Source organism: Mandrillus leucophaeus, unplaced genomic scaffold, assembly GCF_000951045.1.
Source record: "Mandrillus leucophaeus isolate KB7577 unplaced genomic scaffold, Mleu.le_1.0 Scaffold76, whole genome shotgun sequence".
NCBI lineage: Eukaryota > Metazoa > Chordata > Mammalia > Primates > Cercopithecidae > Mandrillus > Mandrillus leucophaeus.
Genome location: NW_012108252.1, coordinates 5770375 through 5791878, shown reverse-complemented (window position 1 = coordinate 5791878; position 21504 = coordinate 5770375). Strand labels below are relative to the sequence as shown.

Here is a 21504-nt window from a genome sequence, read left to right as displayed (position 1 = left end):
TGGGAAGAGCGGTTAAGAGCCCGGGTTCAAATGCAAGCACTACCATTTACAAGCCATGCATTGAAAAACTAACCTCCTGGGGCTGCAGTTTCCTACTGTGTAAAATGGAAATCAATATAAATATATCACAGTCATGGAGAGCCTGGAGTGCCTGTCACATTCTCAGTGACATTCACAAGTGTTATCCACTGTTTCTAGACTTTGATCAAATTTTTAAAGGGGTGCCCCCACTTCCCAATTCAGAACTCTTACCACTTAGAGGTCGAAAGATGTCAGCCCCGACAGGTGCCACAGAACACCCCCAGATGCTCAGAACAGGAATATATGGTTGGAAATCCTGAGGAGAAAAAGGCTGGAAGAGTTACAAATGGGGAGAGAGAGAAAAAGGCAGCTGGAAAGGAAGTACCAGGAAGAGGAGGGGCCGAGGGAAAGACCAGGAAACTGATGGTCAGGGGCCAGGGGCCCAGGGCTGAGTGATGGGATGGAGGAGCTAGAGACTGAAGCGGGAGGGAGGAAGTAGAAGGGAGGACAGGCGGAAATGTGGTGAGGATGCTTCCTGATAAACCTGTGGTCTTCGCATGCTCTTGAAATGAGTAAATTTTGTTAAGTAAATTATACCATAATAAAGCTCTAGAAAAAAAAGAAAAAGAAAAAGAAAGAAAAGAAAAAGAGTTGGGGGTAGAAGAGTAGGAAAATAAAGAAACCAGAGTAAGAGTTTGGGGAAAGGGGCTTTATGTTGAATACAACAAAAGGAGTCCTTCATGTCAACATGTAGCCATCAGCTATTCCTTGCAGAGGAGAGCCAAATACAGGTGCTCAGAATGTATTCTAAAGGTTAGAGCCCAAAGCTACAGGCAAGGCTGGAATTTACAGTTCATCCTGCTGTTTGTCCAGCTCTTGCTGTGGCTTCGAGTCTATGTCCTCAAGAGGCACCTGCAGCTTCTGGCATCTAGCCAGGGTGGCTGGGGACAGCATTGAAAAGGGGACTGTGGGAACAGCCTGGTGCAGCAGTGTCCCCTCAGCTCGGATTGGTTCCTTTGTTCCAAACATGAGGAAGCAGAAGCTGTCACACAGTAGCGGCCAAGGACGCTGGCGTGCCACTGTTTGGCCTAGTCTTCCACCCTCCCTCATGGTCAAACAAGCAGCCATTATTTATAAAAACTCAACACACATTGGATTTTAATGAGAAAATAACTGTATACTTGCATTGAATGCCTCACAATCACTATAAAACCAAAGCAGGATAATAACATTTAAGTGGTTAACATACACAGGAAAGCCAGATACAGAGTATAATTTCCAAACACAGTATTGCTGCTTTTTCCCCCTCCTCCCCCCAAAAAAGAAAAACAAAGAAAACATAATTTGGGTAAAGAGCAACACAAAATCAAAATTGGCAGCTCACTGAATGCTTAAAATTCAGGAAATTGGTTCTTTAAACTAAAATGGAATATATTCACCATCTCTAACACTTAGGCTACTTTTTTTCAATACCTAGTTTAATTAAATCCATTCTTTAGTTGGGAAAAAAAAAGGTTTAATTACTCATCTTCAGAGACAAGAATCAACACTGTTTTAGTGTTCCTTGTAACGCTTTATACATATATGTGTGTGTGTATATATATGTGGACATTGATCTATATACGGCTTATATGTCATTGTCTAGGGTGAGCAGCATGCATGGGTATGAATAGGCAAGTAAATTGCATTGTGTCATCCAAGTAAAACACAGCCCGGCCTCCTGCCACTGACAGACCCTGTTTCCATAATTTCTGGATGAGAAAGCCAAGGCATGTCAGTAGTTAATCAGCTGCGGAGGAAAGTGAACACCTATAAACACGGCAGAATGCAATACTTCCAGAAAGTCTTTTAACATCTACAGAATCTAAACATTTTGTAAGAGGTGAGGTTAACAAGCTTGCGTGCTATTTGGGGGTGGGGCCGAGCATCAGAGGCAAAGTTTTTCGTAAGCCTCTTTCTCTCGATGGATTAGGCAGGAATGACTTTCCTCCAGGGGACGGTCCCATCTTCAGAAAGTTAAAAGGGTCCAGTTGGGATCCCAGAGCCTAGCACGGTATTATGTACAAAGCGGTGGCCCAAGGTTTCTTGAATGAATAAAAAACTCAAGAGCACAGAGAAAATCTGGCTCTCCCAAGTAAACTGTAATTTACATTTTAATGGGATTATATTAGGATCTTGAGTGAGTGGAGCAAGAAAATAGACAGCAGTAATCCGGAAGGCAGCACAGGAGTACTAGCAAAAGTTAAGAGATGTAGGGGCCACAGTGAAAACAGCTTTGTGACTGTGGGAGAGTCCCAGAAACAGCATGTCTTTCCTTATCCACACACGGAGCATGGCCCAAGAACCCCCAGCTCTGTATCTTTAAGCAATAAGTGCTCTGGTTCAGTCAACTGTGGTCAAAGACCACTTCATCTGCCTCTAAAGCGATTCCATCAATAGTGTGGCCTCTTAAGCTTTTCTCTTAGCTGTACATTCTCTTGTCAAATGTAGGTTTCATGTAGCACATGGTTTCCTTCAAAACAGAACAAAAAACTTTAAGGTAAGTCATAAGGATGGTTTCCTCTTGTGAAAAACGGGGAAGTTAGTCTATATCATGTCTATGGTCTCTACCAGATCCATGAGTCAGAGACAACATGAAGCACATCACATTTTTTGTGCAATCCATAGAACTATCCTACTCTCCAGCCATCCTAACTGCCACTGTGCCTGGGGCTGTGCAATGCTACTGCCTCCTCTGTTCTTATCCCTGTGTCTGCTTTGGGAATGCCCCCTATTGCTGGGTTCTCAGCCCAGGCATCTGGGACCTCTGGCTGGAAATCCTCAGGTAAAGACAATCCTCCTTCCTGGGTCCTCCCATTTCATGTCAGGACTTCTAATCTAACACGGATCTCATTTTCCTGAGAATGTTAGTCTCCATGCCAGCCTCCCTCACTATAAAATGAATTTCTTGCAACAGGGATCTTACTTGTTTTGTGACCCTAGCGGCTAGCACATTTTGTTGAGAATTCATTCAAAATATTCAGGAGAACGAACCATATAAAGATGGTGCCAATTGCCCATGTGCTCTTTTGGCTGCCATCTGTAGAATGTGGCTTCAAGTTACTGGTTCCCTTGGCAGTTTTAAAGGATCCTTGTTAGTAGATGGTTCCATTTTTTACTTTGTGCCTACTTCTCATCTGTGAATACATGTCCCCCCCAGAGTCAACACTAGTCTAATAAAAGAAGGAAATGTGCATTAACATCTACATACAAATTTTGTGAAATTGCTACTTGTTAGAATAACACACTAGAGCTTATGACATAATATAAAAACAAAAATGAGTTTTAGTGAGGTCTGACTTAATTATTGCTTTTTTTAAAAACCACAGTTTTAAAACAAAGGAGAAAAAAAGAAAAAAAAAAAAAAAAAAAAAAAAAAAAAAAAAAAGAAGGCTGGTTGTTTTTTTTTCTCAAGGCCAGAACTGAAAATTTTCTCATCCAGAAATTTAGGGCACCCAATTATTGAATACCCTTATCATATTGCTTTAAATGACAGAAAGATTAAAGCTGGCATCCTCTATAGTATACTAAGCATGAATATAAAGCATGAGAATAAATAGGAGACTTTCCTAAATGTCAAATTACAAAACTGCTCAAAACTTTGCAATTGTGACTCATGCAAATACCTTGTTAGGTCAATTTAATATTACAAATACTGCATCAGCTCGGTGCCTTTATATCCCTTTTCATAAAAAAGAAATTCTCACTCCACTCCTGAAGCCAGCAAACAGCTTTGGAGGAATTACCTGTACACCCAAGTGCCATGGTCACTCTGGAATTTTAATCCACATACATACACACATACACCCTTACTCCTGAACATACGCATTTTACACAAACACACAATGGTGTACACACACACACACACACACACACACACACACACTCACCCCATCTTTAGGATTTGTAGCTGATTCCAAGCCTGTACTTAAATTTCTATTCTATATTTTCCTTTGTAGCATCCTGAAAAACACTGGTTGCTCAGCAAAAATAGTATCTCTTACCTCCTATTTTGTTCCCATTCTTCCTCCCTCCCTCCCTTTTTCTCTCTCTACCTTCCTGACTTTTCTTTCCTGTCTCCTTTCTGACTGATCCAAAAAGAATCCATCATTCTTCTTCCTATCTCTAAGGCCCACTTTATAAAACAAAATAGTTATAAACACCTTTTTATTTCTTGTCATCTACCTCTCCAAGGCAGAGTTCACCTTTTTTTCAATTATTGCCACTCTAAAAATGCCCCCACCATCTTGAACCAAGTTGTTCAATGTGTACAGATTCTATACATGTATATATTCACCCATCCCATCATAAAAATAGTTGTTGCCCACTAAATATAGTTTTCCTATGAAGAAACGTAACTGTGAAAATGTGTTCTCATAAACTGCAGATCAGTGAATATTATAAGCAGACACGATCCTAAAGCTAACATCATCCATTTGGTTTGGTTTTCTCTTCCCCTTTCTCAGCCTCCTCATGTAGAATAGATTGTGTTTGCAACATGAAGAAATATTGTCTTAAAATATGGATTTTATGAATTGTGATCATGAGTTGTTCTCAATTAAAAATAATTAAATGTAAGAGAAGTGGAATCATAACTGCCTCTTCTGGGCAAATATGGAGAGAAACGCCATTCATTTTATGGCTGCTGGAGAAAATGGAGTTAATGCAACACCCTCCGATGCTGTGAGCGACAGGTGGGAAACTGGTGCAGGGAAATATCCTGTGCCATGTAGGCTGCACCAGCCTGGGCCCTACTGCTCTCTAAGTGGCCCTATCACCATTGTCCTTCATCACCCGGAGAGGCTGGTCTCAGTTCTGCCTGTAGCAACTATGTTGATTTGCTTGTAACATCGTTTGTCCTTTTGGATCCATTGTGGATTGGCCCAAAACCAGACACGGGGATTGAGTCACCAAAAAAAGTCCTTTCTCTTTTGACTCCTGGGTGTCCAGAGTCTGATGGGTGGACTTCCTTTTTGTTTCATCATTGTGTATTGCAGCTTCTGGTCTACATAAGGATTGCTGAGTTTGTTTGCACTTTAATAAATAGTCCATTAAAATGCTTTCAGTTGTTAAATTTCTTGGTTTCTTGGTCTCCCAAGCACCACAGACGCTTCCTGGGTTGAAGGAAGTTTATTCATTGTCTTCTTCCTCCTGGTTGGCATAGATCCCTGCTTCCCAGCGCAAAGCTAGTGCGCTCTTTCTTCGATTAACCCGTGTGGCCTCAAGGACCTGTAAAGAGAGGGAAAAAAATTATGCAGAGTTCATGGATGTTAATTATGAACACAAACCAACTTCTTTGTTTCTTTCTTCCTTTCTGTTTATCAACTTGAGAGGAGAAAGTGATAAAGTACTGCTGGGAGACAGGAGAGACACTGGAAAAGGGGAATAATGGGTGGTTCTGGTTATGCATTCGTCTCACAGCCAAAATTCATCTGCTACTTGACTCCTAGTTTTCACTATAGAGAGATTTGATTTTCATGAAATGTTCTGCAAGTTTTTGAACTAGCTATGATTCTGCATCAAGTTTTCAGATAAAGCAGATCTCTACACGCGACAGATCAGTGCTGTCCAATTGACCTTTGTGCAATGATGAAAATGTATCTCTGCTATCCAGTATGGTAGCCATTAGCCATACGTGGCTATTGAGCACTTGAAATAGGGCTAGTGTGGTTGAAAAGCTAAATATTTACGTTTATTTCATTTTAGTTAATTTTAATTTGAATAGCTCCATGTGACTAGTGATTACCATATTGGACAGCACACTATAGATGATCTCAGTCTCTTCATAAACAAGCAATCCAGAAAATAATTCCAAACAATGAGACCAGTGTGGATTCAGTCCATCAAGCTTTGCAAATCTATATAAGCCATGATGATATTTATAGTACAAAAACCTACTTGGGCAAAATTAAACTAAAAAAGCCATTACATGTAAAAAAAAAAAAAAAGTTATTGGATCAATAAAAGCAATCTCAGCATTCTGATGCAACTTCAGACCCCATATGCTAATCAATGAAATGAAAGGTGACAACATTAAGGACAAGTAGGCTCACTACCACTGAGGGAGAGCCTCCCTTCCTTCCATTCACTAGAGCAGTCCATGGACTCCTGAGAAGAGACTTCAGCCTATCTGCTCCAGTTTCAGTTTGATAAGAAAAGATTCCAGATTAATGGCATTTAGGTTGCCAACATATGAAAAATGGTTCTATATCATGACACTGCAGCAAAAACAAGCCCAGGCCTTCTTACCAGTTGCTCTGGCATTTGCTTAGGACGTATAGTTTCTGATTTTAAAGAAAAGTCCAATAGAGCCAACATTGGTTGATTATCCAAACTGCAACGAAGGCATTGCTTATTCTAAATATAATCAGTTAGGCAAGGGACAGTGATGGTGGTGACATGGATTGGCTGTGTCCCCACCCAAATCTCATCTTGAATTGTAGCTCCCATAATCCTCTCGTGTAGCAGGAGGGACTCGTGGGAGGTAACTGAATATGGGGGTGAGTTTTCCCATGCTGTCCTCATGATAGTAAGTCTCACCAGACCTGATGGTTTTATAAAGGGCAGTTCCCCTGCACACACTGTCTTGCCTGCTGCCATTTAAGACATGCCTTTGATCTTCCTTTGCCTTCTGCTGTGAGGCCTCCCCAGCCATGTGGAATTGTGAGTCCATTAAACCTCCTTTTCTTTATAAATTGCCCAGTCTTGGTTATTTCTTCATAGCAGTATGAAAATTGACTAATACAGTTGGCAACTCCAGAGAAGCAAGGAGATGCAGTTACAGGCTGAGGTGGGAGCCGAGACATAAGCAGATTCTGGGTAGATGGGAGATCAGGGGGTCCATCTCAACCTGCTTCTCTGCACCTTTGCCAAATAAATGCACCACCAAGAGCTTCAACATGTTTTCCTCTGGGAAGCCTCCCCCATTCCTCCTCAGTCATGTCTGCTGAATGAATGATGCACTGTTAAGCACATAAGCCATGTGTGTTTTGCATAATGTGTTTTGCATATAAGCATATCATGGTCACTCACTCAATATCCACAGATATCTAAGAATAAGAAATTAGCAGGAGGAAAGCATGCTTCCAAATCTGCTATAGTTAAATAGAGAAATTTTTCTAATAGTCTAATGTGTGGTAGCACAGAACTGAAAAACAGCACTGGGCTGCACGTGGAAGTCCTGGGCTCTATTTCCAGTTTTGTCCTCTGTTGTTCATCTTTTATCTCACATTTCTTATCTATAACATGGAGAACACAGCTACTCCACTTCACAGGCTTACTCAGAAGGCACTGTGGTCTCTGAAGTCCAGCAGGTCTACTTCAAATCCTTGTGACCCTGGAAAAGTCACTTACCCCTGTGCCTCAGTATCCCCATATAAAATGGGGATCATAAAAACTACAGCATAAAGTTGGACAGAGAAATCAATGAGGCAATGTTTGTAAAGTATAGTTCCCAGTGCATAGTAAGCTCTCAAATAGAGCCTAATATGATGGAATAATTACTTCTATCATCACGTGAAAGGGATTTATACATTATGAAGTGGCATACAAATATCAGGCATTTTATAAAGAACTCTACATTGTATAAAAGGATCGTCTCTTTGCCTTTCAGATTGCAGATACAAACAGAAAGGTTTACATCAAAGCTAAAAATAAATCTAAAGTTCTAAAAATTATGATCCCCATCCTCTTGGAATGTTTTTCGTCTTGTTATTTAAACCCTATTTTGATTCTCAAACAACTTGGGCAAATTGAGTTTGCTCTAGTCTTTAGGAACTCTTGTTACAAGCCATCTATAGATCCAATTTACCCATATTTATTAGTTTCCTACCAAGTATAAGGCACAGTGCTTCTTGTTGAGGATAGAATAGTCCCTTCCCTCATGGAGCTTAGCGATGAAAAGTGTAATGGGCAGAAAAATAATATTCATAACTATGGAAACGTTTAACATAGCTTGGGTTTGGACGTCTACTTGTCAAGAGCTCAAATAATTCACTTACACCAACAATGAGCTCTCTTTTCTTCATTAATTCCCCTAGTTTGTATGCCCACTTACCATGGTCACACAATCACTTACCATGGCCATACAATAAATTTCTAGTGAAATCTAAAGCCGCTAGTAATGGCACAGACAAGAAAATAAACATCATTACTGAAATACCTGGCAACCTTGATATAAAGCTGTCTTTGGGTTCATAAGGCTTATGACCCAGGGCTGTCTGGGAGTACAGCTGCCCCACAACTGGTCTTCAGAAGTTTCAAAAACCAAGGTATTTGAATGAACATCTATTCTGTAATTAATTCAGACGTGTGTGTGTGTGTGTGTGCGCGCATGTGTGAATCTCTAGCAAATTTAGAGCTTTTATTACTAGTTTATTACTGCATATTAACTTTACTTTCTAAAGTTCATTCCTTTATTTTCTGGGCAAAAAGGCACATGTCTCTGGGGCTCTAATAATAGACGTACTCACGTCCTAAGTTCTATGTTACTGTTTGAATCCTCACCACTAGTCTACAAAATTTATGCTGTTATTACTCCCATTTTTTATATGAAGAACCTGAAGCACAGGGAGGTTAAGTAACTTGCCCAGAATTACCCAGTTAGCAGAAGGCAAAACCAAGATTTGAACTCCGCACTCTGGGTGCAGAGTTGATGCTTGAGGCCACCAGCCTACATTGCTGCCCAATGACTGTAAGGAGTCCAGAAGGAGACACATCAGAGAGGAGCAATCAACACTCCCCATGGAAATGGAAAGGGGAAAACAAAAAAGGATCTGATTTAAAGTTTTATTGTGGCTGGGTGCAGTGGCTCAGGCACTTTGGGAGGCCAAGGTGGGCAGATTGCTGGAGATCAGGAGTTCGAGACCAGCCCGGCCAACATGGTGAAAACCTGTCTCTACTAAAAATACAAAAATTAGCTGGGCATGGTGGCTGGCACCTGCAGTCCTAGCTACTTAGGAGGTGGAGGCACGAGACTCGCTTGAGCGTGGGAGGCGGAGGTTGCAGTAAGCTGAGATCACACCACTGTACTTTAGCCTGGGCAACAGAGTGAGACTGTGTCTCCAAAAAAAAAAAAAAAAGAAAACTACATAAATCAATAAATAAAGTTTTATTGCTTTCACAAATTCACATTCAGGTCTGGTGGGGAATAAAAAACAATTCTCTCTCCACAACCCTTTAATATTAATTTTTCTCTCTAATGCTTAGGGAATTCAAGTGAACTGCTTAACTTTGAATAGCAATCAATAGAGACAATTTTAATTTGGACATATGAAACAAAAGACAGATATGTTAAACAGTATCACCCTATTCATATTAATATTTACATTTCATCTTCCAATCTGCTTTTAAATTGAAGACAGAGTGGGCCCAACTCTATCTTCCTTGGATATATTTGACCAGATTTTCACTGTTTTAAATGGACTCAAAGGGGAGATGGGCTAAGTCCTAATTTTCAAACTGCCATCCTCCAGATGAGAATCACAATTAGACATTAAAGAAGGTACAGAATGACATTCTCAGTATTCATTTGATATCTTATGAAAGAAAATTACTGATAATCAGCAGGTCAGCTCTATATTTAAATATAATTCTTTGGCTAAATGAGAGACCAAAAACTTATTATGCCACAGGTTAATGCAACCAACTTGAAAAATAATTTACAATATCTAGTAAATGTTAGGATGTATCGGGCTAGTAGCCAGTGCTTCTAGTCCTAGATATAGAGAGGTTCTTCCATAGGTACATAAAGAGACATGTATAATAACATTCATAAAAGCATTATTTCTAACGGTAAGAAAAACTGGAAATCGTCTACATTTCCATAATAGAAGATTGAATAAATAGTGATATATTCATTCAATGGAATACCATACAGCAGTTATAAAGAATGAACCAGAGCCACAGTGATCAACAAGGACACATCTAAAAACAATGCAGACAGAACAAAGTCAGGAGCGGAAGATACTACAACATGATTTACCATTTATAGAATGTCTTTAAACATGCAAAAATAAGGTGTCATTTATGTATATATACATGTATAGTATAAGTATAAAACCATGCACAGAAATGATGAACGACAAGCTCAAAAATAGTTACCTCTGCGAGATTGTAGGGGAGGAGGGAACTGGGAGAAGTAACGAGAGGGCTTAAATTGTATTCTTTTAAAAATATTAAATATCATGAAATGATAAGAATGGACAAAGCTGGGTAGGTGGGTTTTATTATTTTATTATCTTACATTATTTTGAATGCCAGTTCCATGATATCAGGAACTCGTTTTGTTGACCGCTGTATTCATGGAACCCAGAACAATGCCTGACACATAGTAGAGCCTCAAAAATTGTTCAATGAATGAACGAATGATTCTCTCTACAATTCTGTATATTTGAAATGATTCTTTTAAAATCAAAATAAAATACAGAAATAAAAATATGAAAAATATTGCGTTTTCTCAGCAAAAAGAAAAACTGGACAAAATAGAAAAAAAATTAAGAGAGAAAAATATGCCTTCTCATAGCACATATATTTGTGAAATCTGTGTAAAAGGAAAGAAGACTTTTGGGGTCTGGGAACAGTGGCTCACACCTCTAACCTCAATGCTTTTGGAGGCTGAGGCAGGAGGATCACTTGAGGCCAGAATTTTGAGACCAGCCTGGGCAACATAGAGAGACCCTGTCCCTACAAAAAAAATAAAATAAAATAAAATTAGCTGGGCATGGTGGCACACATCTGTAGTTCCAGCCCTTTGGGAGGCTGAGATTGGAGGATCGCTTGAGCCCAGGAGGTTAAGGCTACAGTGAGCTCTGACTGCACCACTGTACTCCACCCTGGGCAACAGAGTAAGACCTTGTCTCTTAAACAAGGAGGCTTTTGGAGAAATCAAGGCTTAGAGTTTCTAAAAAATACACGTTTAAAGATTGGAGGGAGGGAGGCCTGGGATGGTTCACATTTGATAAATTTGTAGATTAGGATGGTTCATATTAAATCTATAAAATGGAGCTTTCTAGCTTTATGTTAAGGTAAACAAAGAATGGGTGAAAATCAATAGCTCAATCTGTATGAGCTGCACTGTTTTCCAACCAGACCAAGTATACTTGCTATTAATTCCTAAAGAAACTTTAAAAACCAAAATAGCCCATCACTTATGTTCTCTGGTCCAAACGTCTTCAAGATCCGTGAGCAGGCAAGGTCTTCCCCAGTACCCTCCCACTCGCCCCCACAGCACAGCACGGCAAAGCACACCATTGTGTATCACTGTTGCATGGACTCCAACATTTTGAGGCAGTCCCATAGTTCAGAAAAGGCACAAAAAAATACATATGGAGACAAGTCATTTTTCTTGCCATTTTCATTTAACTCCTCAGGAAATGGCAAACCACAACAGCATGCAGCTGGATCATGCATTCAGTAAGACCAAGACAAACAAATTGAAAAGTACCTCGGAAGTCACCTTGCAAGACAGTAACTTAGAAGTGTACTGGCAGAGAGGGAAAAGACCAGGGTTAGTACATGGCAGTGACACACTTACAGAACACCCCCTAGCCGGGAACAGGCACCACACCAGAAGAAGATGGGAGGGGAAGTAATACCAGGAGGCCATTCTACACCCATGCCAAAACTTTCTCCAACTGATATTAGTTTATAAGTCTTTCCTTTGCAGCAACTAGATACCCTATTGTTCACTAATAAAAATATCAGATAAGCCGTACTTTGCTAATTCAAAACGTTGCTTTCATTTTCTGCCCTTTGAATTAACAAGATTCCTTCCCCTCTGTACACAACCAGCTGCCCACCAGCAAGGTTGTTGGGGCCATTTTGGATTTGCTAGAATCTGTAGCCAAATAGCCTTTCTCTTCCCATATGTTTCTCTGAACCCCAAAGCCGTCGTGTAACCTGTTGTTCCATTAAAAGAAGATCCTAATCACAGGAGTTGGTTTGTGGAGGCAGATTCTCCGAAACTGGCCTAAGGGTAGTCCTGCCTAGGGAGACCACACAGCCTCCCTCGTCAGAACCGTGGGGACCTGGGTAAGTTCCTGAAAGTGGGATCATCCTTTGATAGCAATTTCAGGTGATTATTTAGGATTATTAGTATGAGCACTTAGGAACTGAAATGATCCTTTTGTTCCTACAGGGGACTAAAAGTCTTCCGCAAAGTACAGAAAAAAATGGCCTGACAATGAAAAATGAGACAGCAGGACCGATTTGGGACATCCCTCTCCAGAATTATGGTAATGAGCACACATTTACACTGCTTGGGGCCTTTACAGCATTTATTGGTTTGGGGCATTGATAGCCATAGACTAGTTAGGTGGGCTCCCACATCTGTGATCGCTGACTGCTTCTTATATGTAACACTTAGGAATTATAGTTCTGCCATGATTGGGCTAATGGCTGGGGGCTGACAAGTCAGGAGCTCTTCTCTCTCCTTTGCACCTTCACTAGGGTATGAGTGAGAACCCAAGAGAGAGTTAGGGAAGCACAAGGCATCACTGAGTTTCCTGTAGAGTCTGGGGGAACAGGAGGCAGATGGGCTTCCTTCACCCACTGAGCGAGACGATGGCCACAACTCTCAATGCATGTCCTGGTCTGGAAGGGTAATGTGTGCAGGAACTCTCAGTTTTCACGCAGCCCAGGAAAACTGACGAGGTCTTCTCTTGTTCTAAGACAAGACAGAGTGGTTGGATGACCTCTCAGTAATTAAGTCATGGGATGAGAAAGAGAGAGAGCGCGCACACAAGAAAACCCCACTGAGAGCAGATCCTGTGCTAGAAGTAAAGATGGGGCTGAACATCCAGAAGGCTGTGATTTGGACTCTGGTCAGCATCCCTCCAACTGAGAAAGGCAAAGCAAACCCTCGAGATGTTTATGAGCATCACTGACTTTCTGAGGCTCAGGTCAGGTTAGGGAAATAATTGGCTGGAAAAATACTGTTTGCCTAAATACAGTCATGTCACTTAGGACAGACTGATGAGTCATAGTTTCCTAAAGGGATTCTTCATGCCTGAAGGAAAAACATCCAAATAGTCCATCATTTGTGCCCACTGATCCAAATGTCTTCCAGATCCATGAGTGGGCAACCCCACCTTGGAGGCAGTCCCTTTGCAAGGCATCAAGAAGCCCTTTAGGAAACTAGGATTCACTCGTCCATTAGGAATTGCATGACTGAGCAGAAATGGTATGAGACCCAGATAAGGGGACACTTCTACATAAGAGAACATTTCCAGATAAGAGAAACTCACAATATGAATAGGACTGCTGCATCTGCGTGTGTGGTGCGTGCACTGCACAAAAGCATCAGACTAAAGGGATGAATGGTACTAAAGCCCAGTCTCCTACTCTACCCCCAAAATGTGTGGCTGGTGCAGGGCTGCATCTTCATAGAGGAACAAGGGTGACTTTTTTCCTAATTCACACAAAGGCCTTGCATAAGTTGGTAAACAGCCCTGGGTAAGTGGGTGGGGGTGGGGATAGTAATCCTCCTGTCCCCAGAATTAGCCAAGAGGTCCATTAATAAGTGAGGCTGGAGACACTCATTGGTGACTTCAATATGCAGGACAAAGAAATCAGCCCAGGTGGGTGAAGACTGTGGCCACTAAAGGGAGTACTTTGCTCAAGTTCTGAGTTAGTAACAAATATGGCTGGTTGGGGATAACCTTTGGATAACACCACTCCCTGACTCCCATAAGCCAGGGGCCTCTCTGCATATGACTTTTTATAAAGTGGAAAACTGGAGAGAGCAGGGCCCTGAGCTGAGTCCCGGTGGACAGGACCCCAGAGGCCACCAAAACTCTGATGGTGCTCGGGGCTCGGGGCCTCAGGGGACACTGAAGTTGTTTTGATGGCAAAGATCAGTGTTTCTCACTCAGCAAAACTTCCGCCATAGCTACATTCTATTCTTCTCCTTCTGTCTTTCACTCTCCTCAGTATCATTGTGTCTAACATATCGCACTTTATACATATTCCAATGATCAGTGCCTGTCTTGTTTTTAACTCTGCCTTCTCCTTCGAAAGAATAAAAAATAATTATTATTTTTGCTTAATTCACAAAGAACTGCTAATTTCAATGGCCAAACACATGGTTGTATTCTAATCATGTGACAGGTACTGATTCTCAGGTATGATTTATCATCTCCAAAAGGGCATGTCAAAACGCTGCCAAGTGGCTTACTGGAAAGAATGTCGGCAAATGGAGGTACCAGGGGTGATGCTGCATAACATGGGGAGATGCTGGGTATGTAGGTGTGAGCCACTGAGGTGCTTAGAGGGTGGAGAGTCTCAGAAGCCATGTTTCTCCGTGAGAATAGTGTATGTAAATGGAGGCTAGAGACCAGAATTACTTTACCTTTAAGAGAATTAACTTTATGCTTCTACGGATAGGTAAGCCAGTTACATAACTCAACCCCCCAGCAATCCATCTGCTGTCTATTACTATCCTTCTGGTATTAAAGAAAAAAAATGGAAAAGGGGCCACAGATCAGTCAGGAAAAAAATGAATCTTTGTTCATCCCTACAGGTAAACTTCAACACATTCACCAGTGATCGACATAGATAAAGGAGAAAAGGTCCCCTGAATTGGAAGGGCTAGGAGAGGGCTCTCATTTGAAGCCTGACTGATGATCATATGTTTGCTTTAGAAGCAATCTGAATTTGTTGTTTTAGATTTGAACTCTTAAATGAGCATATTGGTAGATTGGTAGATTTTGTCCTGATCCTAAGAATTTTCAAGAACAGTAAACTTGGTTCTGTTGTAACAGCAATAACAGTGCAAAACATTTGGCTTTGAATCCAAGATTCAGGGATATTAACAGCTTAATTAGTTAGGTCTCTTCCTTTTTCAAAATGTTTATTTACTGGGAAATATAGAGAGAGGAGGCTGCCTCTTCACTTCGTAAGTGAAGGGCAATCAGCATATTAAAACACTGATTCTAAGCAGCTTCATTCATGCAAAGGAAAAAATCCAACCTGGTTGGCATTTGTTAGGTGGCTGCCAGAGTGTCAGCGTGTGCACGAAAGAGTTTCCAGCCCTCTGCTTTTATGAAATGAGTGAGAACTGCCTCTACCCGTCTGTATGGAGTATTTTTCCCTATCATCTGCACTCCAACGCAAAAGACACACACAAGTGGCAAGTAGAGTGTGCTCAGCAAACACTCGCGTGGGTCACATGCTAAGTGGTTCTACTTGTTCTTCCCCATCCACATCAGAGTGTGGGGCATCCACTTGGCTAAATTCTGCCAAAGCTGCTGATGTATTGAGCAGAGTCGCTGGGAGAAAAGAAACCAGACACCTAGAGCACCAAGCTTCAAAATGATCTAGCCTCCCGAAAATTCTTAAGGTAAACTTTATCCTTTGAAGTGGGGCTTCAAAGAAGGGCTGGTGAAAGTGACTGAGGAGCCAGGGAAAAATCCTACAGGCTCACGAATGGAGCTGCTGGCTCCCCTACAGTGAAGTTCAGCAGTGGAAATGTCTGCAGCAGCTACCCAGGGCCAGGCGTCATCCCAGTGTCTAATACAGTGAACAGCCCAGTAGAATAGCTGCAACCTAATACAGCAACTGAGACAGCGCTCCATGCAGTTCAGGTGTAAACACAAGGGAAAGCCTGGGAGATGCCAAGTGAGTAGCCAGCTGCCAGATATCCATCTGCTTTCTTCCTTTCTTTACCACCATATATTTTGAAAGCAACTTTCAGTATCTGGGCTTCAACTCCAGAAATCCTTTAACTTAGCCAGCTAGGATATAAAGGCAATAAAGCAGCAGGGAATTCTTTTTTTTTTTTTTTTTTTTGAGACAGAGTCTCGTTCAGTCGCCCAGGCTGGAGTGCAGTGGCGCGATCTCGGCTCACTGCAAGCTCCGCGTCCCGGGCTCACGCCATTCTCCTGCCTCAGCCTCCCGAGTAGCTGGGACTACAGGCGCCCGCCGCCACGCCCAGCTAATTTTTTGTATTTTTAGTAGAGACAGGGTTTCACCGTGTTAGCCAGGATGGTCTCGATCTCCTGACCTCGTGATCTGCCTGCCTTGGCCTTCCAAAGTACTGGGATTACAGGCGTGAGCCACCGTGCCCGGCCAGCAGCAGGAAATTCTTACTGTGAACCCCATAGTATTCAAGTTTAAGGTGACCAGATGGTTTATCACCCAAACTGGGACACTTTCAAGGGGGAAAGGCAGGCTGGGTGCAGGGGCTCATGCCTGTAATCCCAGCACTTTAGGAGGCTGCGGTGGGAATATACCCTTGAGCTCAGGAGTTGAAGAACAGCCTGAGCAACATAATGAGACCTCCTTTCTACAAAAAAGTTAAAAAATAAGCCAGGTGTGGTGACATATGCCTGTGGTCCCAGCTATTCAGGAGGCTGAGGCAGGAGGATTGCCCGAACCCAGGAGGTCGAGGCTGCAATGAGCCATGATTACATCACTGCATTCCAGCCTGGGTAACAGAGACAAACCCTGTCTCAACAACAACAAAAGAGTGAAAGGGGATATTAATAATCCCAGCATCACAACGGGCATAAGCCAGGACTGTCTCAGGTAAACTGGGTAGGATCCTCAACCAACCCAAGCTATTTGTGACTTGAGTGCAGTCAGGGGAGGAGGTGGTGACTTCAATATGTGCTAAGAGGCTGGTGCCAGAAGACCCATAGGAAGCTGGCATGAACCCTGAGGCTGATCTCCAGGCTCCTGGGACTGTGTAGAGCAACAGTTCCTACGTCTCTAACTGGAGAAAGAAACCACAGAGCAGATGACTTCCTTCACAGTTAATGTGAACGTTATGTGCAAAGTTCCTAGGGTTTGGGGGTAGCAAAGTAGCCATGTGGTTTTCAACTGTCATTTTAACTGGCTCTTTGCTGTCAAGCTATGCACATGGGCTTGTTAACAGTCCTAAATACACTCGGTCTTTTAAGCACTGTGTAATATTGTTAGGGATTGCCTAGAGGGTCAGCTTTGAAGGAACAGCATCTTCATCCTTCTCTAGAGAAATACAATCTCTACTGGGCAATGGTAGAAATCAGCTCCCAGGTGTTTAGGGATGATTTCAGGGCCCTTGCATCCCTCTCCCTGTGTGGCCCTTGGATGCTGTCTTTCTATGCACCAAACATCTTACACACTAGCCTTGCTGGTCAACTCCAGCTATACTTGGCTGCAAACAACCAGCTCCCTGCATGATCAACACTTTTTTTTTTTTGAAACAGGCAAAAACCCAAACCCAGTTCCAGGCATGTGAAACCACGTATTTGAAAACCTATATTGGAACCCTAATGCTGACCAGACAACCACATACACATTTGTGCCTGGACTGGAATGCCACACGCCACACCGACGGCCGCGCTCAGAGAAGTGAAAGAGGAAAGGAGGAAAAACTTACACTACTATCATCCATTCTCTCGCGCCTTTTAGATTTGTGTGTCTCATAGTCTTCCATGAGGGTCTGCATCAGATTCTTGGGCCGCTGGGTTCCGGCAGCCTCTTCAGGGGCTAAGTCAGGCTGCAAGCTGGGGCCTTCAGTGGTGGGGGATGGAGGAGGTTTGACTTTCTCTATTTTCCCTGAAACAACACGAAGAGAACACCCTTTCTAAGCTTGTCTGCTCATGACTGCTTTTAGAAAGAAGAGAAAACTGGCAAATAAAAGAGCAACAACCTCTGACACAGAGAATGGTACCAGAATGATGGTTAAGTGTAGGCCATTTTATTATATTACAGGATCAAAGCACTTAAGGTTAATGCACAAACCCATCCAAAGATCTCAAGGACACCAAGTTCCAAAAAGTCAGTTAGATCAAACAGGCCCGGCACACAGTCTGCAAATATATGTTGGACAGACAGACACAGTTGTTTTGAGACATGTATCCTATCACAGATCATAGAATTAGACTGTCAGAGGTGGTGGCGCCTTGGAGACTCAGAGACCCACTTCTTAACAGATGAAAGAGCTTGAGGCTCTGCCAAGGGAAGGCTGTGCTGAAGTCACAGGGAGCCAGTGATGGTACCCAGGCCTCCTGCTTTCCTCACCAGGGTCTATCCTCTATAGCAGAGGAAGCCAGTTGTCTGCTGACCTGCCCAGGCATTTTGTGCAGACAGCTCACTGTTATAAAACCTTTGAATAAGGATGAGGCTTGTTCTTCTCAGTTCACCCCAGTCTTATACTGGCCAGCTTCATTCATTTACCTCACCTGCTGGGGTCCTGAAACATGAGGGTTTAAGGCATCCCAGACCTTAAGAAGTGTATACCAACAAAGGCAGTGGAAAAGGTGCACACCAGCCTTAGGAATGGGGAGATTTTAGCTCTTGCAATGTCCTCCAAGAATCCTCAGGATGGAGAGATGAGGTCAGTGATTAATTCAACAGTGGTGTGATGACTTTACGCACCCTTACCAAGACCATTTCCATCCCTCCCTTCCAAGAAATGCCTGGCCCTGGCTTCTGGCTTTTCAAGGGGTGGGTTTATTGCCACAGAGCCCCAAATGCACTACTGAGAAGTATCTTCAAGTACAATTAGGATTTTTCCAATTATGCCCTTTGTAGTTGACACGGCTAGAATCTGTGAACAAGGAATGTGGAGAAAACACACAAGATAAATGGGGCTTGCATGGCCCCGTTTGGGAGGGAAAAGGACCATTTGACCTCTTCCAGTTTCAAGCTGAAGATGACTCACCTTTCTTCATCTTACATCCCAGGCTTCTAACTTGGCAACTGCCTGGTGTAGCAGGAATCACAAGTGAAGCCTGGTGTCCATGTTTCTATGTGGGCTGCTTAGCCCTTTACTGGTGCAACCTCCTTCTGATGAGAGCTACAAAGGCCTGGAGTCCAGGAAACCCAGGTTTTTAACTCCTGCTCTTCCAGTACTTGGCTATGTGACTGACTATAGATATCATTTCATATTCCCACTTCAATCATGGGCTGATCACTTAAATTCTCCTAGCTTTCAGCTGTCACATTTGGGGATTAGGTGGAAAATAGGTTTTAATATACAGAAAAGGGCACTCCATTTCATAGCCACATTACATTAATAAAAGTGAGATTCATTGCTTTGATCTAAATTACCAGGATAACTGAAAAGTCTTTTGATATTAACAGTACAATAATAAGTATTTCGAGATCTCCAAATTCACTGGAAAAGGTTTCTATTTTTTATTATGGAAATTAGGGAACACTACAATGACCCCTATAAACATTATAAACATCACCCAGAGTAAACATTTATCAAGATTTTAGTATAATTGGCTCTTCCTTCCTTCCTTAGACTTGCTGAATTATTTTAAACCAATCATAGATTCAGGTCACCTCACTCCTGCACGCTTAGTATGCATCTCTGAAAATTCTGATTGACTTTTTAATTGAAGGCTTAAGAAACAATATAGCTCAGTGGTGAGCATGCAAGCTCTGGAGCCAGCCGGTTTGGGCTTGAACTCATGACTTGGCAGCCAAATCACTTTGTGCAAGTTATTTACTCTTTTGATATCTTAGTTTCCTCATCGGTAAAATGAGTATGATGATAGGGGTACCTACCTCAGATAGTTCTTATGAGGACAAAGTTAATATTTATAAGGTTAATATTCAGAACAGAAAGCATTAATGAATCCAGCTACTATTTAATTGGAATCTCAAAGAATAATATGACTATAGGGTGAGATGAACAATTTCATGCATATTCTGCATACAATTTTTGCATCTCTTCTGGGACCAAAAATAGACACCAGTTACCAGGTTAATTTTCATCATTTTCCAGTTGACCTCTCAAGTGTCCGGATCACTTCCCAGCAGCCATTCTTCCAGCATTAAACACCTAGAAAGCACAGCCTATATTCATTGCTTCTAGCTTCTCCCTTTCACACACAGCACAGTGGAACTCCTGTTTATATTTCTGTGAAGGCCATTTTCACATACTGACTTGAATCTTATCTGGTTATTGAAGCTTTTGTCTTCTCAATTAAGCTATAATGTCATCCTGAGGACAGGGGGGTACGTTTCACCTGTCTATGAATCCCTTTAATTCATCTGAATGTAAACTCCTTTAGAGTAGAGCTTTGCCTGTCTGGTCATTGCCAGACCCCAGCAGTAGCGGTGGTATACGGCATGAGGTATGAAATTCATGTTTGTTGAGTAATCAGTAAGTCCATTATGAAATATACATAACAACCACAAGTAAATGCTTATGGATTGGGACAGAATCTCCCACAGAGAATTAGAGGAAAGGGCTTAAATGCCTTCACCAAAATATATGAATTAAAACATTTTAGGTCTACAGAATCACAGACTCAACGGCTTTGGAGTAATAAGCGGATTTATATATCATTACTTTTGTAGGCTTCATGTCATCTGAGCCTTGCAACAATCCTGGGATGTAGTTAGGGTGGATGTCATGACCACAGAGGCTCAGATGCCAACTCCATCCCAAGTTACATGAAATAGTAACAGTCACAGTCTGGAGCCCAAACCCAGTGTTGATGATGGCTGAATTAAATTATGGGATGTATGCAGAAAGAATGCTGTAAAGAGGGTGAAGGATGACTATAGAGAAGTGCTCAGCCATTAAACATTAAAGACATTTCCTGCTTATCGATGATTTCATCCCTAGAGCAAGTTTTTCCAGTTCTAGCCACTAGAGGTCAGAGGAGTAACAGGAAAGAAATGCTGGCTTAGCAGTTCTGGAGCAGGGGCTGCCAGGGACAAGGGGGCTGAGAATGGTCCCTTTGGATAACTAAGCCCATGTTCTGGTTCTATCTACCCACTCAGGAGGGGCTATCACAGGTCCCCAGAGAGAGAAGACACTATGCCTCATCCCCAGACTTCCGGCCATCATTCTGGTCAGTATGAAGGGAAGCTAGCTCAGCCAGGCTTCTCTGCTGGGCCCTGTGATCTCTGATGCTCCTCTCCAAGTATGGTTCAAACCAGGCACCAGAACTCTGGGTGCCATCTTAGGAATCACACAGGCTGCTAAAAGGCTGGAGAGAAACCTGTTCCACACCTGACAACTTCCTCAGAGGTCCAGAGTTGCAGCCAGAGGTCCTCTCCATTAGCATGCTGACAGCACTCCGGATGCTCTTCCCCCAATAGTAGACACTGCAGACAGCACCACTGTCTGGGTCTCGATCATTACATGAGTGTGATACAAATAGTCTGTGCCACAGGCCTGGGAGCTCAATCACATCCTTTTTCATGACCTCATAAGGCCCCCTGAAGTCCCTTGGCCCAGAGGACATGCCCCAGTAGACTCCCCAAACCATGATGGTTACCTTTGGTGCTTCTTTTTCACTGCTCCAGGGTGTACCCCACCCAGCACTTCCCCAGTAACCCCAGGTCCAGCTTTGCTTACTCCCGCAAACTTTGCTCTGCTATCGGTTTATTCACCTCATGAATGATTCAATAGCCTGTGACACCTGACATTTGCCCCATTTTCAATGAGCACATCCTGCCATCCAGTTCCTCACCTGCACTGAACACTCTATAGAA

The 21504-nt window shown here is 42.4% G+C and overlaps 1 protein-coding gene across 2 annotated transcripts in view; it reads right to left on the bottom strand.

Moving 5' to 3' along the window:
• Window positions 1-3429: 3429 nt before the first annotated feature.
• AKAP2 (A kinase (PRKA) anchor protein 2) overlaps window positions 3430-21504 on the bottom strand; it is a 120101-nt gene continuing 102026 nt past the window's right edge. The window contains exons 3-5 of one of the 2 annotated variants that reach the window (XM_011966383.1): window positions 17420-17598; window positions 11504-11542; window positions 3430-5289 (exon numbers count right to left, since the gene is read on the bottom strand). In XM_011966383.1, coding sequence (XP_011821773.1) covers window positions 5191-5289; window positions 11504-11542; window positions 17420-17598 — 317 coding nt within the window. In that variant the 3' untranslated portion in view covers window positions 3430-5190. The remainder of the gene's footprint in view (window positions 5290-11503; window positions 11543-17419; window positions 17599-21504) is intronic. The other variant, XM_011966384.1, reaches the window with a different exon arrangement.